Source organism: Lathamus discolor, chromosome 1 (assembly GCF_037157495.1).
Source record: "Lathamus discolor isolate bLatDis1 chromosome 1, bLatDis1.hap1, whole genome shotgun sequence".
Lineage (NCBI taxonomy): Eukaryota > Metazoa > Chordata > Aves > Psittaciformes > Psittacidae > Lathamus > Lathamus discolor.
The window spans coordinates 105,758,854-105,776,161 of record NC_088884.1 but is presented as its reverse complement, the minus strand read 5'-3'; the positions used below and the strand labels follow the sequence as shown (position 1 = coordinate 105,776,161).

The 17,308-nt window shown below is 44.0% G+C and overlaps 1 protein-coding gene across 2 annotated transcripts in view; it reads left to right on the top strand.

The window, feature by feature from the left end:
• The first annotated feature begins 1,672 nt into the window (after positions 1–1,672).
• The window catches only part of RASGEF1B (RasGEF domain family member 1B), a 30,380-nt gene continuing 14,744 nt past the window's right edge, over positions 1,673–17,308 (top strand). Inside the window, exons 1-5 of one of the 2 annotated variants that reach the window (XM_065689608.1) lie at positions 1,673–1,786; positions 12,337–12,463; positions 14,275–14,457; positions 16,217–16,339; positions 17,052–17,189. In XM_065689608.1, the coding sequence (XP_065545680.1) occupies positions 14,281–14,457; positions 16,217–16,339; positions 17,052–17,189 (438 nt within the window). In that variant the 5' untranslated portion in view covers positions 1,673–1,786; positions 12,337–12,463; positions 14,275–14,280. The remainder of the gene's footprint in view (positions 1,787–12,336; positions 12,464–14,274; positions 14,458–16,216; positions 16,340–17,051; positions 17,190–17,308) is intronic. The other variant, XM_065689603.1, reaches the window with a different exon arrangement.

Sequence of the window (17,308 nt, the reverse complement as noted above, 5' to 3'; positions counted from 1 at the left end):
TTTCAGTCTCATGCTCTGCAGTGAGGAGGGGCACAAGGAGCTGGGAGGAAGCAGAGACAGACACCAGACCCAAACTAGCCAAAGGGGTATTCCATATTGCAGCACATCATGCACACTGTATAAACTGGGGGAAGCTGACCGTGAGGGGCTGATCACTGCCATGGTGAGCAATTGTATTGTGCATCACTGTTGTTCGTAGGGTATTTTACTTTGCCTTTTTTGTTTTCTCTCTCTCTCCTTGTTAATTCCCTTGTTATTGTTAGCGTTATGTTGCACTCTATTTTAGTCATTAAACTGTTCTTATCTCGACCCACCAGCTTTACTTTTTTCTCATTTCTCTCCCCATCGCACTGAGGCAGAGGGGGGTGGTGACTGAGCCACTGCGTGACACTTAGTTGCCAGCTGAGGTTCAACCATGACACTGAGGAAGACACCTAACACCATCCTCTGATATACTCACCAAAGTGGTAAAAGGACCAGGATATGTGTGTAAGTGCTGTGACTTCTGACTTGGCATTGTGTCATCTTCCTTCAGAAGTAACACTGCAATATCATTTTGTTATACTTCACATGATACATGACTGTGTGCAAAGGGACAGAGCAGGCTTTTCTGTGAACCCAGAACTCAAAGACTTGCAAGTAATTTGTAGAATCCACAGTGAGATCACATGCAGCTGAAAGTCCCAGTTCCAGAAAGCGAGTTACATGGGCAAAGGCATTCAACTGCTGGAGACAGTTTTTCTTCAATTAGTGAAAGATCTGATGCATGTCACTAGCTTCACATGTGAAGCATGAGCTCTGACCTGGCCGCTGCCTCACAGTCAGAAGGTCTTCATTGGGTGTTCTGAGGGGTGGCATTGCTGGGATGGAAAGTTGGCGTACTGCTTCCTACATCTCAGGTTCAACTGCACCTTAAATGTGTGCATGCAGATCTGTTTCTCTCGTCTCAGGGGGTTTAGAAGCACTGCAAAAATCTTCGTGAAGGATAACAAGGATCATCAAGAGATTTAGATGCTGTTTATGGAATGACTGGGTAGACCTGGACTTTTCAGTCAGGAAAAGTGGTGACTGAGAATGCTGTGCAAGAAATGGAGAAAACTCAGCGGTCTTAGAGAGAGTGAGTAGGAGTGTAGAGAGAGTGAGTAGGAGTGAAGTGTTTGTCTCTCCATGCAAGAGCAAGGGCATATCAGATGGAAGCTAGTAAATCGAGTTATATGATTACATATAATCACACAATGGTTTGGGTTGGAAGGGACCTTAAAGATCATCTAGTTCCAACCCCCACCCCCGCCTGCACACGTCCTTTTTGAAGCCTGTTGTGGATGGGCTGCAGGCGGCACTGAATGAGTCCTGAAGGACAGATCCCCGGAGGGCCGCTGAGCAGACAAACAGCGCTGGGCTCAGGCAATCCTCTTAGCTGAAAATACAAGCTGAGACGCTGAATGGAGGCAGTACCGTGTATGTGTGCCCGGCGGGGCGGGGCGGGGCGGGGCGGGACGGGAGAGCAGCCCCCCCGCCTCCCGGCGCTCCACCTTCCGTCCGCGGAGTCCGGGAGGGGGAAGCGCCGGCGAAGGGAGCCAGGCCGAGCCGTGCCGTGCCGTGCCGTGCCGTGCCGTGCCGTGCCGTGCCGAACTGAACCAAGCCGAGCCGAACCGAACCAAGCCGAGCCGAGCCGAGCTGAACCGAGCCGAACCGAGCCAAGCCAAGCCAAGCCAAGCCGTGGACGATGTGCTCCTGCAGGCAGTAGAGCAGCGTCTGGGGCTGGGAGATCCTGCGGCCACTTCAGGTACTGTCCGGGGTGTCTGCAGCGTTCGAGTGCGCGTCTGTCCGTCCATCCATCCATCCATCCATCCATCTATCTATCCGTCTTCCTCTTAGTCCCAGCAGGATGGTCTTTTTCCTTCTGGTGGTTATATCCGTACAAGCTACCCGGTTCTGTACAGCCAGAGATAATTGTTTCTGGGAGATCAGGATAGTACGAAGGGGAGACAGACCAACCCAGCAGAAAAACCCAGCAGAAAAAGCACTTAGCAGTGCCGTGGTTGGGTCCTTCTCCCTGCCCCCTTCCCTGGATTAAGATGGAACGGGGTCCTAAAACTGCACGATGTGATCTTTCTGTGGCTATAGTCCTGGGAAAAGCTTTCCCCATTTGTTCTTATGCCCAACAGTTCAAATGATGGCTGCTTTTTTGGATGGGAGGGATGAAAATGCAGTAATGTGCCAAATTGTGGTTGTAGGGCCATGTAAAATGGGTGTGTGGCAGGACAGGTGGGGAGGTGTGTGGTGTCACCCGAGTGTGTTTATGAGCTTCTCTTTTGCTGGGCATCTGCTGTGTGTGAATGTGGTAAAACTTTAAGTCTCTGCCCGTGGTGAATGAGGTGGGAACAGTTCAGGGACAGATGGAAAGTGGCTGTTAAATGACCCAAGGCCAATGTGTTGCTTATCAGTGACATTTACTGCGCCTAGGCCAGTCTGTAAACTAAGGCAGTCCTAACAACAAGCAGTGCCTCTCTGTCTGCCTGTGTGTAAAGCTAAATATAGCCCTGAGAAATAAGGAAAAGTTTCAGAGGAGCTGAATGCAGCAAAGGGGAGCTGACTCCTCTCAAAGGAAAAGAATGGCCTGAAAAGTCAAAAGAACCGTGAACAAAGAGGTACTCTGTGCCTCAGGTAGACAGCTATCTGTCTAAGTGGGAAGTGTTGAGGGGTTGCTTTCAGTGAGATTACAGGTGCAGTGCACTAACACAACATGCTGTCTGTGAGAAATGGAAACTTAGGCAAGCAGGACCGGGTCTCTATTCTGTCTCTTTGTTTTGAAAGCCAAGAACAGTGTTTGAGGGATGGGGTCCTTCAGACTTACCTTGCAGCTTCCAAATAAGATGTCTTGGAGAGAAGCTGGTAATCAGCTGAAAATCAATGCTGAGTATACTCAAGACAAGTGTGAGACTGGTGAGCTGTGCTGGAGAGACTTAATAGGTAAAACCCAGCTCTGATTTTGGAGTAGTGATGGGGATATTACTCCCTTAAACAGGCAGGACTGAAACAAGCCACTATAGGTTCTGTTAATTCTTTGTAAAAGAGGAAAGAAATTACTGTTTTATTGGGGGTTAAGCTCATAGCAGTGCCACACACTGGGTGAAATGCTTTTTAGTATGGTACAGCACAGTGTGGTGTTATGCATGCTCCGGTTGTATGAGTTATCTAAACAGTCCTTGGGGAATGCAGTGAATCACTGTACCTGTTCATGGTCTGTAGGGTGAGCTGCTGTCACACCCGTGTCAGAAATGACAGGCACAGTTCAACAATACCCCATCAGTGAAGGAATGTGAGCTGAAAAAAGAAATGACAACATGGACAGGATCCTTCTTTAGCTACCTTTGATCACATGGCTACCTGGGCACTGGTGTTACCCTTGGGAAAGTGCTACAATGCTAAATGGTTAAAACTTGTTAGAACTGGTACTCTCAAGCACCTCTGAAGTGATCATCTGTGGAAGAGTTAAGTGATGTTTGGGGTCAAAGATGCTGAACACTCCTGATAACAGAGACAGATTGTCGCTGTAAGCTTTTCTGAATGTCAAGCTCTAGGCACCTAGTGCAAAGAGAGGAGGTGTAAGAAATACTGGATGGTTCACACCCCAGAGATTTCCTATGTAAATCAGAGGGTTTAGAAACTTTTTCTGTGCAGGCTGCAGCCAGTCAGCTAGTACGAATTCTAACCAGAGTGCCATTATGCTTTGAAAACGTGGGGGGAGCTCAGTGAAATGACTCGGATAAGAGCAAGCTTGTGGTGCTCATCTTTCTTCCACATCCCTGATGTGGGTGTGTCGTTCTTTGCAACTGTGTCCCTTCTTAGTTCGTGGGGCTGACAACTCCTTCCATTAACTATGATCATTCTCACCCATTTGGAGAGATTAGCGTCAAAGCTCCAGCATTGTGCAGAGTAGCTGTCATAAGTGGTTTAATTTGAAGTATGGTCTTCATTTAAAGCATGGTCAGCATGCCAGGAGTCAGCTCTCGGATTTTCGAGATGATCTGAACCATTTATTTCTTTATATCTTTATGCAGTGTTTCTAAATAAAAAGCTAATTTTGCCTTTGTCTCAACACATCTTCCTTTTCTGCAGTCATTTGTGCACTTTCTGCTGTTCAGTAGATGGTTGGGCAGTACAGGAAGAAGCTGTATATTTGCATAGGTTGCCTATGTTTCAGTGAGGGAGGCAGAGTTTGTCCTTGCTAATACTTACCCATCTTTTCCAGAATGTTAGTACATATGCAGGTGTACTCTGCAAGCACTGACAAGTGCCCTCTATTTGGCGTGGGTTTGTGGGACTGAGCCATATCACCTAATAAACACTTGGCTAGAAAATGAGCTTGCAAACAAAAGTTCCAGCGTCATTTAGCAGCCACAGCAAGGACAAAGCCTAATTTACAAACAGGAGGCAAAGACTACCTCTTGCTGAAAGCTATTGCTAATTTCTCCTCTATTATAGCTGCTGTGAGAAGTAGTATTAACAAAACCTGAAATCACTACAGTGAGGAACATGAAGGGATAATATTCAGTATGGCAGTGTTCTTAATTAGAAGATTAACAGGATCATGGAAACAATGCAGCTCACTCTTAACTAGGCAGCTTTAGAATTGCATTCCATGATTCAGATCCACGTGTTTTGACTGTTTTGATTCATTAAAATGCATCTTCTCCAGAGAGTAAAATGTTCCCCAGGTCACCCGCCCCTCCTACAGGGTCAAGTGCTCTGCTTGTGTCTTGTCGCATCTGGAAATAGGGCCAGAAATACCAGGTTACATGCCAGGTGAGAGGTGAGCCTGGGAAGCTGTGAGTCTGCATCAGCCAGCACAATGAGACACTTAGATTCATAAGCAGTAAGACAGAGGATAAATATGCTTGAGTCAGACTGGGGAGTGGGATATTTTCTGAGATAATTGGTCTCATTGATACAAGGCCAGGTGCTTTCCTCATGAAAGCAGCATGCTGACCTGACAGAACCTGCCCATCAGGGCTGCAGGTTGATCCTCCCTCAGACACGCTGCAGGGATTCAGACACCATTAGGCTGTGTTTACAATGATCTCTTCACAACCCGAGCTGGTATATGTTTGTTCAATACCATACCTACTGTGTGTTGACTTAATAGGTGTAATTGTTTCAAGGCAAGGATACTTTGACCCATTAATCACGAAGCCCAAGGGTCCACCTCCAGTCGAGCATGAGAATTGCTGCTGGGTCTTAAAGGCTGACACAAATCAGCACTTGCAGTGTGTGAGTGGAGATTCCTGCTATGGCCCTGCCTAGACTAGGGAAAAAACCCTCTTCAGTCAGTTTTGGCTGGACTTGATTCTTCTTGTTTGGCTGGACTTCTTGATCTCCCAAGGAGTCAGTCAAGCTGACTGTAGCTATCTGTTTTACAAGTACCTATACCTCAGACCCAGCTCTGGTCTAGAAACCACTGGCTGACGTTCAGCCCAGGTATAAATGGGTGGGAGGCAAGTGTTGCTGATCTGTATACAGAGCTGTATTTGCTTTCTTAAGTGCCAAAGTGGGACCATCTGTTTTATCTTCAACCTAGGTGTTAGAAGGTGTATTTGTTTTTTTTGTTGCTGTGGTTTTTTAGCTGAAGTATTTCTACTACAGAAACTACACAGGTTTCAACCTATGTCTGTGTCAGTAAAAATTCTGTTTATGGAAACATAAGGTCTTAGTAAATGGAAAACCAGAGATTATGTGAACTGTTCACCTTAAACCAGCATTTTTACTGCATCATCTAAATTAAAAAGAGACTTATGGTGATGAGGTTTTAGGCAGAGCCAGTTAAATTACCTTAAGTGCTGTTATTTAACACTATTACAGCCTGCTGTTGTAAATTATAACTTGGCTTTCTGTTATGATTATAAAAGGGAATGGTGCTTTCTTCTGAAGCATACTGTAGGTTTCCCAAAAGGCCAAGCATGGATGTCTGCAAAGAGCAGCATCTTTTGGATTCAGGTGTCTGTCTTTGATGAGGTTGAAGAAGGAACCATGTCAAGACACCTTCATGCTTAAGGCTAGTACTGTGCTTTTGGCATTAATATATTGTGATACACCTTCAGTACCCCTTTAGAAAAAACATCTTGGAACTTAATGAAAGGAAATAACCCCACACTAATCCCTCTTTGTACTGCCAAGCACAGGAATGCAGTAATGAGAAACTGAGTGACTTGACTCAAGCCACGTGTGGAGCTTGTAGCAGAGTCAGAAGGAGATCCAAGCTCCCAGCTGCCATGTTTATGCACTGAAAAGATTCTTTCTCTGTTGACTGTGCAAGGATCTGTGAAGAATTCCTGATGAAGCTAGTTATCATCATGAACTAGTTCAGACCCATGCTTAGCTACTGCCTGTGCAGATAGAGAAGGTAAATCTGTTGCCCTAGGTCACTTGGGGTAAGTTCAGATTACAGAGGTTCACATAAAATGGAGCATGTTCCCCAAAGTTAGTGGGCATGTATTACCACATTGAAATCAGTGACACTCTTCTAATGACAGCGTAGGGGAACCTGCTTCTGTCTCTATTGACAACATAAATTTTCTATTTCTTCAGCATGAAGTACGCGTGAGGCACAAAGTATGCTACAGAAATTATGAGTGTCAGGGCTCTGATTCACTGGTGGGGATGGCATAGCACGGGTGACATCGCAGATCCCAGCCGCCCACCCCACCCCGTGCCCCATTCCTGGACAGCCAAGGGACTGTGAATCAGCTGCTGAATCATTCAGTTCACAGCGTGATGTTCTGAAGTAAATTATCACTGCTCTTTGCTTGCCTTAAAACTCCTGACTGCAAACTGCAGCCATTCATCATCTGATTGATGAGCAGCAGTGCGGGAGGCTGGAGAGGTAACCTCCTCCGGTCCATAGAGCTCTGCACCTTGCTGGTGGATGGGAGCCCTGATGGAGTCAGACTGCTGCTGGCTGAATAGACAGGTGGGATTTTAGGCTTTTGTGACTGTAATACGTAAGAACAAATAGCAAAACTTTTCTGTACTTCACATCACGCAATTAGGGGAATGCTGTGTGCTTCTACAAACCCACCTTGCTTCAGTGAGTTAGAAAAGCGCAAGGTTTTTGTAGTGTACATGTGCTTTCTTTGCATTTAATATACTCGTACTCTTATTTCAAAGCTCTCAGTTTTGCCCTCCAGCCTGTTTTTTGTGCTGCTGAGCCACCAGGCTGGCTGCCTTTCCTGATGGATTTGGAATAAAACATAACACACAGGACTGCGGAGATCATACTCAACTCGTGCGCTGATTCAGGTTAAGACAAAGTGCTTGGAGGACAGGCCATTTATGAATTTTACTAAAGGAAATAGTTGGCGGGGGAAGCTGTTTCTTAACATGGTCCCAGTATCGGTTGTCTAACAAAACTTCTTTGCTTTCAGTCCAGCTGTCTGCTCATAAATTTAAGTGTAAAAGAGTAGCTACATGCATTGTCTGTTGTTTAAGATGGGCAGTATTTCATTGCATGCTTTGGCTGGTCAGAGGCCTTTGTGCATCCTTTTCCATTTTGTTCACTCTGTAAATCACTTGAACTTCACAGGAGTTGCTATGGAAAATGCAATAGACTAAACTTTTCTAGACTCTCTGGTGGCTTGTGACATATAATTACTGCTGTTCTAATCCATCATGTCACTTCTAACAGGTACTTATCCTTTATGGTTCATGTTTTAAACTTCTCCTCTGAAACCAGTATATAAAAAAAATAATTGTAGGATTGTCAGAGATTTACAAGGTTAAACACACTCCTCCCCCCCCCCCCCCATTTGTAGGAGAACAGCCTTAGTTTGTCCTTTTTAACAACTGTGGCCTCCTCAGTTTTAACCTACAGATGGAAATCTCAGCTGTGTTGTGATGCTGGCAAGATACAAGAGTGTTGTGAAAGCTAATACACGCATGTTCTTCTTTTCATGTTCTGTGTTTTAACTGCACTGCTTTGTGTGTCCAGCAATACAGGCAAATTGTTTCGGGTGCTTTAGTTGGGAGGAACATATGTCCTGTCCTCTCCCTTAGCCTGGGTAATTTTCCTGTGATTAGGATTTTTTCCATGGTGTAGTTTGCCTGCGTGTGCTAGTCTGGTACTGCAGCAGTGCTGCACCATGACCACTCTCAGCATTCATTAGGCTTGCATCGCTCTTCCTCACTTGCAGAAGAAGAATGTGGGGAAAGGGTAGAAGAGGAGTTGATTCTTGAGGCTCAGTCAAGGGACATGGATTTATAGCACATCGGCATTAATAGGATCTTGTTTTCTTCCCTTTTTCCACCCATTTTGAGAAATTTGGGGCATTCTTAACCCCCAAGCATTTTTCCTAATGCTCCCAAACATACACACAAATGCATCCATATCCATTCATATCCATTTTGCAGTTCATTATCCAAGGACTTCAGTCTTGAGTGATTCAGGATCTGCTTAATTACTGTGCCAAAGTTCTCATACGTGAGTTATCTGTCAGCAGTGCTGCATCTGACCTTCCCACATCATCAGCTGGATCTATTTATAGATCCAAGAAAGAGTTCCTGTTCACATTCAGGAGGAAAATGCCTTTCATTGAAATTCAGTTCCTGGTCTGCTTTTTGCTCATTGGGGTTTTTCTTTTTCCTTTTCAGCCTATTGTTGCCTGGATAATTTTTTGAGAACTTTACAGAATTGTTCATCCTCTGCTGTTCTAGTGAAAATGAAGAAGTATCTCAGGGCTCAGTCAGGTTTGTTACGCCTGCCTCAGGTCTTTGTTTGCCCTGCAATTCACTGGTCTCCAGTGTGCGCAAGATGTACTTCTATGGTTATGTCACTGTTCAGCAGTTGTCACCTATAGATAGCTTTAGGCCTTTTGGTCCTCTCTGGTGGATTCCTTTGGAGTTGTTCTTGATCTTGCTCTCAATTTTAGGAAAAAAAGGCCCAGGTCACTCCTCTTTCCATCTCCTACATTATTATGATGTACCATTCTGTACTCTCCCCTTTACAAGATACAGTTAATAGGAAGTATTTCTGGGAAGGACAATATATAGGGGGGAGCTGTAAGTCAAAGTTGGTGCTGAAGTCACACTACCTGATTTGTATGGCAAATTCTTCATGGAAGAATGGAAGCAAGAAGAGTTGGGATAGATCTGTGAATTGAGTTTCTGCAAGTAAGGCATATGGAATACCGATAGAGGAGGTTTTCAGTTTTCTTCTCAATAGCTTCAGCTGTAGAATTTCACTTTATGTTTCAGTGCAAAAAAAAAAAAAACAACCCAACAATGCATTGTAAGCAAATCAAATACATGCGTCTGTATGAAATGCAACCAGTGATCTCTGTGCCTGGTATGCTTTTGCTTTGTGTAGCCTGTGTTACTGTCTGAAGTACTCCACTCTTTTCAGAAACACTGAAGAGAAAGCTGGATGTTGCTGGCAAGCATCTAGTCTTTGCTTCCTTTCTGTATTTTAAAGCTGAGGTTCATTATGACTTGCTCAGACTTTCCCAGGTTGGTGCAAGCTGTTAAGATTCATAGTCCTTTCTCCAGCAGTCTTTTGTTTTGTCATACCTCAATATTATAATAGCATCCTTAAGAATAATGTGAGATGGTAATCACCTGCTAAATGTGGTTTGGGGTTTCTGACTGTATGGTAAAGCAGCTCTGAGGGGTTGTAATAGCACACCTGAGGTTTGCGTCTTCTATGAGGAAGGAGGTGTGCCTTGGGACTCTTCATCAGATTCAGTCACCATGCCTCTGGTTGAGGGTTGTAGTATGGGAAATACCTGTACATAACAGAGGAGCTGAAAATGGCACCTTTTGTGGGTGTTACTGAACCCCTCAGTGGGTGCTTCTATAAAGGACGCAAGCTCTCCATATTGTCGGTTTGGTTTTGTTTTGTACACCTGACATACAGATTGAGCTCTTTAATGTAAATGAAAACAAACCAGTGTAACCTTCCACTGTTGCTGGTAAAAATCAGATTTTTTTCTGTTGCTGAACATAGAGATTTGGAGAAGCACTTGGCAGCCTGGAGGCTACGTCTCTGATTCCCTTAGCTTTGCCAAACTGCAACTTGGCGCCTGCAGGAAGTGGTGGGGGTTTGAGCACATTATCTTGGGCTCTGGCTTTCTATTTACATTAATGTTACTGGAAAGGTTGAGACCTCTTTCTTGTCAGAAGCTACTCAGAGTCAGAATTTGGACCTTAATGCCCAAGATCTCATGTTCTCCATAATGATACTAAATGCAGAAAAAGTTGTATTCCCCTTTCCACAATACAGAGTTATCAATGTCTCTCTGTCACAGGAGAACATCACTGGTAGAGCCAGGAAATTATTTCATTGCTCTTTCCTTCAAGTCAGATCTTTAATAAAAAAAAACCTACCACTCTTTTCCTTCTTAAAAACACAGTCAAAAAAGAAAAGAGAGGAGAGATAAATGTTTTCCATGTTAGTGATAGCCAAATGTTTCCAAAGCCCACTTAAAAAGTTCCAGTTTTAACTCTCAGGATGTTTCCATGAGAATCATATTTCCTGTCCTTTTTTTTCTCATTCCTGCTTGTCAGATGTTGCTGTGGTTTATCAATATTTCTAGATGCCTAGATCCCTCTAATCTATATGCCAAGGTTTTGTGTGCCAGATTCTGCTCTGTGACCAAATTTCAATACCACTCGAGTTATTCTGAAGGCAGGGTTTGGTGTTTTTAGCTCCTGAGATAATGAGAACTAAGCACGCTGTTTTGTGTCTCCACCTCCCTATAAAATGCAGCACAAGAGTCAAGGTCATGGTAATAAAGGAGTCCTGCTGGAAAAGTGCATGTGCTGTATGAATCATCCTGTTGGCTATGCTATGTTTATCTATGTCACACTTTGATATCAGCCCTTTTCATCTCATGGAGAACATGTCCTGCATCTTGCTCACTTACAAGTGAAATCCTCTTGTGTCTGAAAGCAGACCATACAGAACATCTCTTATGTAGTACAATTTGATGTGTCACTAAAGCAGAACTAAGCCATCTCTATCAGACAGCTTCCTTGTGGCAGGTACCCCCACCCCAACAAAAGCCCTGACAAGGACCTGACCAAAGCCCATGGAAGCTTCCCTGCATAGACAAGATCCTGGGATTGCTCCCCGCATGTGCAGCTCTTGTCCCACCCATATGGTGTTGGTCAGCAGGTGCAGGGGCAGGAATTTGGATCCTGTACCCATGGGGCTACATACCCATATCTGACCACAGCTCAGATTCAACCAGGAAATAAAAGGAGCCCCACTGGAGAGACATTTGGAATTACATTCCTGAAATAGATAGCAAACAAATGAGCCAATATGTACCTTTTGGGGCCAGACTTGGGCATTCTATTGTTATGAATCAGTATCATTATTAATGACCTCATGACTTCTGTCTTTTGATGAGGCACTTGGAGGTTCTGTGGGTCTCAAATTAGGTTTTGTTTAAAGAAAGATCCACAGGGTCCTGGGAGTAATTGTTGTGTTGAGAGCTAGGGGACTGCAAGCTTCAAAAAAGTCTCGTTCCCTTTGGGACTACTAGAATTGAAGCACTGCCTGCTGACCTTTTAAAAAGCCTTGTATTTCAATGGGTAGTAATATATAGCGTGCATGTGTAAGATGAGGTAAAATGAGGAGGTGGCTGATCTCTTCTCCCCAGTAACAAGTGATAGGACAAGAGGAAATGGCCTCAAGCTGCACCAGGGGAGATTTAGACTGGATGTTAGGAAAAACTGCTTCACCAAAAGGGTGGTCAGGCATTGGAACAGGCTGCCCAGGAAAGTGGTGGAATCACCGTTCCTGGAAGTGTTCACAAACTGGGTAGATGGAGCACTTAGTGACAGAACATTTTAGATTTGTCCAAGTCTGTAGTTTGCACTTTGCAGTCACACCCATGGTGAGATTTACACAGCATGAAAACCTAGGAAATACTGCAGAAAGGAATGCGGTCAGCTCCCTAGTAATATTTTGATTCTTAAACTTTGCTAGCCTTGCAAAGAGCCTGAAAGACCAAGAGTCTTTATGCATGAGAATCATAGAATCACAGAATAGTTAGGGTTGGAAAGGAGCTTAAGATCATCAAGTTCCAACCCCCCCACCATGGGCAGGGACACCTCCCACTAAACCATGTCACCCAAGGCTCTGTCCAGCCTGGCCTTGAACAGTGCCAGGGATGGAGCATGCTCTGTCATTACGGAGAGTGGACGTGGCAGGTCGGTTGCACTTCACCTGCCCAGTGACTTGAACTCTCTTGTATGAGAAGCTTGTTTTGTTCAATCCCACACCTGATTCCCTTGTGCTGTGGTACGTGTATTTACTTTTTTCTTCTCTTCTCCCAGTTCGTTGGTCTGGATGGCAGTGATCGGTGGTTGAGCAGCTGCGCAGAGTGACTAATGTCACTTTTCAGGCTTGGAGACTCGTCACTCTTTCTCATTTTAATGCGGATATCTTTTGACATCTCACAAGGTGTGTTTAGCGCAGGTCATGTAGGCCAGGAGGCTCTTTTCACCATCCACCTCTGTCTTTGCAACTGTTTTTGGCTTTCTCTTACTGTTTACTTAGTGAATCCCGCAGTCCTGTGCTGGTTTGAATGCCTGCATTGTCTGGACATGCTGCCAGCAGCAAGTCTGTGGCTCTCTGTGTGGTGCTTCAGGTCCCCAGGAATCTAGCTAATAACTTAATAGCTTCTCATCTCCCCTGAGCTCACTCTGAAAAGTGCTTTGTTCAGAGTTATGGAGCACACAGATGGCAGCATGCTATTTATCTCCAGGCTGTCACATCACTAGTTGTTCTCAAAATGGGGTGCCTTTGCAGACTTGTGTTTGCTGAGGTCTGTGGCTCTAAAGAGCCTTTTCCCAAATAGGATTTGATACAATGGAAAGAAAAGCAACAGCATCTGCACTTACAATGGTGGCTCAGAGGCATTAATGCTTTTCTCAGGCACATGCACATGCTCGGTGAACACATGAGCACAACGGCCTGTGGATATTATCTTCTCTTAATTTAGTTTCCTTTGCCTCACAGTTGTGGGGAGGATGGGAAGCAGTGTGCAATATCCTAACGCATTTGATGTGTCCTCCCTGTGAATGCAGATAGGCCAGGAGCACTCACTGCTCTAGTGGAGTTAAAACCAGAACTTATTTGTGGTTAAACTTAACGCACAAGCTGAGCTTGCAGTCAAGGCTATAAACCCCAGGTTCCCTAAACTGGCAAGCACTGCTACTCCCGGAAGGCAGAGGAGGGTGGAGGAGAGGGGAGTAGAATATATATAACTCAGCTCTCAAGTAAGCACAGACATGTATCTTTTGGCTTTGCACATCCTCACTAGAAGAGCTCTTGGGTGGCCATAGCCCCCTTGCCATCCACCCACTACTCTGGGTGACTCAACAGCCTGCAGCACAGGGTTATCTTTTCCTTGGTAAGACATTTTTATTCCACAGGCACCGAGATGCAAATTGATGAGTAACTGCTTTATTTTCCCTCAAATATTAAGAAAATCTGAAGCTGGAAAACACAGGGCTGTATTTTTCGTATTGGTGCAGAATTTGGAGACAGGATTTAACAGATCTGTGACTCTGCTCACATCTGTGGTATCATTGGTGAACTCGGACAGCCTTGGTAAACAGCTCGGCGAGTAGGTGGAGACAGATGCACTGAAGCATCAGGCTTTGGCCTGGATCACAACCTGACACAGTGTAATTGGAAAAACCCAGCACTGATTTATCAGGGTGGAGTTAGGAACTTGGAGCCTTTGACTGCAGTTACATGGCTGTCGTGTCACATAAGGAGACAGTCCTCGCACATAACCTCTTCGGGGCTTCAGTCTCTCTCCTCTCCGTCTGCACTGGCTGGGCCTGTGTCAGCGCTGGAGCGCCTGAACATGTTTCCCTATCAGAGTGCTGCTCTTAGGTAGCTACTGTCAGGATTTGTCCAAAGTTACCAATGAATTCTATGCCACAACCCCAAAAGCTTTACAGAAATTTTGAGTTCCCAAAACATGTCAGGATTCTTGTATGCTCCTTCTAACTCTTAACCTTGACCTCTTATCTGTGATTTACTGGCAATTGCAATAGACAGGCAGTGATGAGAGCCTGCATTGGTCCTTTGCTGAGAAATGTACAGGGGCTGAAGATAGTACAATCTTTACTGCAGTGTGCAAGCAACCCAGGGTGTGGTGCTGGGTTTTGTTCCTAGTGTAGTATTATCTCTGGGGTTTAGAAAGCCTCTGAAGTTGCACCTTCTGGTATTTATCCTGTATCTTTTGTGTGTCTCCTCAGGAAAGGATGCCGCAAACACCTCCCTTTGCAGCTATGCTTGACAGCAGTGGCTACAACAGGAACCTGTATCAGTCAAAAGAGGGCAACTGTGGCGGGCTCTATTACCATGACAACAACCTCCTGTCAGGGTCTCTGGAAGCTCTGATCCAGCACTTGGTACCCAATGTAGATTACTATCCTGACGTAAGTCTATACACCCGTATGGCTAAGGCCTGATGCGTGTTGTAAAGGGGAACTTTCATGTGTGCAGCAAAAGTGGAGTGCGTCACATCAAATTGCTAAGGATGGGGATCAAATGACTGATCAACAATGATAGAATAAACATGTTTCATGTGAGTGCAGCAAGCAGTACCTCACCTAACCTAGGAAATCTGATTCTTTATTACCCTCTTTGTGGGGTGCACAACCCTGGTGACTCACTTATAAAGTATCTGGTGTGGCTTACTGTTTGATGGGTTGGATGTATCATTGACCCTTAAAACTCTGACAACAAGCTGAAGAGAAAGGCATAGCCACCAGCATGACAGGATGATGTATTTAATTTTAAAACAAGCATATTTCCCACTGCTCCTGTGAGGTCCATGTGTATCTTGCAATTAGCAACCAAAGTGGTGAACTAGTACCACACTTCAGAATCAGCAGAGGCTGAACACGATGAACATGAGAACATGATGTTTTTTGTCTGAGAATTTTTGGCCTGTGTAGATGCATCTATGCACTGAAGCGATTCATATAATTCTTAGAAAAGGAGAATGGTATCAAAAGGTCAGTGGAAAGTTGGGGGTGACTGAGGGGTTATGAAACTGTATCTCTGCTTGTTGTAAGGAGACTTAACTGCTGGAGATGTCATTCCACTTATATTCAGCTTCTGTTATCATCATTGAACTATCCATGTTTACCAAGACAGGATCATTTTTAACTTGGGTCAGAGTTAACAGCAGCACAGAACTCTTTAAGCTAGTGCCTATCCATTAATGCTTAATGTAAAATTTAACTATATAGCAATTTAGACAGCAGTTGGTCAAACACGATGATTTATTTCAAATCCCTAGAACCAGGACATTGTAGAATCTTTCTTGTGGGTGCCATAGATACTTAACTACTGGCAATGTGGGGAGCAGAGTGGATATTTTGAGTAGCCATCTCACAGTAAGTCCAAATCGTGATATATGGAAAACTAAAGCAAAATAAGAAGCCTCTTCTTGTAAACTCAGAATGAGTTACTAAATTTTATTCTGCAAAATTAAGCTATATAGTTCCTTCTGCTTTCACCCAGGAGACAATACTGTGAGAAATGAGTAGTATTTGGTGATTCTTAAAGGAAGTACTAGGTCTTAGTGTGCAGTTTACTGAGGTCAGGCAGACAAGCACAGCATAGTAAAGATGGTATATATATGGCCAAATTGAGTCAGCTCAATAATCTGGTCAAGTGGCATCTTTTTTTTTTTCTTTTTCTGAAGGCTGTTTACTTTCACTAGCAATGTAGAAAAAGAGAAGATTTCTCTGTTGGTATTCTAAGTAGACTTGCAGCATGAATTTTAGTCCACTGTCAGGCTAGAAAGAGTTATGTAATTTGGCAATGGCGCTTGCAAAACTGTAGAGCAAGAGAAGATGAGTTGAAATTTTATTCTGAGTAATTACAGGTACTAAGCTTGTAATAAGGCTGTGTGCAATAGAGAGCTGAAACAGCCCTGCCCTGCCTTCTTTTGGTTAAATCTTGCATAACTTCACTTAAGCATGAATTTATAATGCAGATGCTGGAGGAGTGACAAGTGTTAAATTAGATGCTTGCTGCTCTACTAATAGCTCTTGGCACAGTCACATGCAGAGTTTTCTTCTGCAGATAGTAAAGTATTAAGTACCGATTAGTCAGGAACACATTTTGAGAAAGCATAAAACTGGTGGTAATTTATCCCTTTCTCTGGCTTCCTCTTGTTTTCAGAGGACATACATCTTCACCTTCCTTCTTAGTTCGCGCCTGTTCATGCACCCATATGAGCTCATGGCCAAAGTCTGCCATCTGTGCATTGAGCAGCAGAGACTAAGTGAGCCTGGGCTGGACAAGGTAAGATCCTCCACTCTCAGAGACTCCTATTAGTTCCAGTGAAATGTCTCTGCCTACAGCAAAATGTTCCTACTCGAGAGTCCTCAGTAGGATTAAACCTGATAGAGCAACTAGAATTTGACCTTTTATTCACTGATACTACACTCTTACCACAGTCTTTTGTGGAGTGGCTTAGATTGCTGACCCCTTTGCTGGAGAATGCATGGGGGGTTTTTTGTGTAATGTCTAGACCTGATAGGGGACAGGATGTGGACATTTGGATAGAACCTCCCCCCCAGTAGAAAATATCACAAATTAGATAAAGATACTTGAATAATTCCACTGCTTTCTCACTATAAGGTACAGTGTGTGCACAGTCTTGGCAGAACTGGAGCTTATCACTTATTGTCGATGGTTAGCCATAAGTTATGGAAACACTAATAAACATCTTGTACTGAGACATCCCTGATAATGAGGGGAATCCTTCTAAAAATTCCACCTACCTGGGGCCTGATTTCTAGGTCAGTTAAGCCAATGAGTGTCTCTTCACTGGCTTCAGTAGGTATTTCCTCTGGCCTGTAATACAATGCTGAATTAAACTTAAAAATTTAACTGACTTCATACTCATGCTCCACATTATCCTACATAAGGGAATTTTATTTCCTTTGGGTTAGATACGTGCTGTATTTTATTGCTATTACATGTAACATTTCTCCTTTCTCTTTCCAAATAGAACCAGATACAAAAAATTGCACCCAAAATCCTACAGTTGTTGACTGAATGGACAGAGACGTTTCCTTATGATTTCCGAGATGAAAGAATGATGAGGAACTTAAAGGAGCTGGCACAAAGAATAGCCAGCGGTGATGAAGTAAGTTGTCTGTGCACAAAGCTATTGTAAAAAAAGATGTTCTTTTAATGCTTTGATATTGCAGGTTTGTTGTTAATAACATGATATGGATCTGGGTGGTTAAGCTAACTTATTATGAA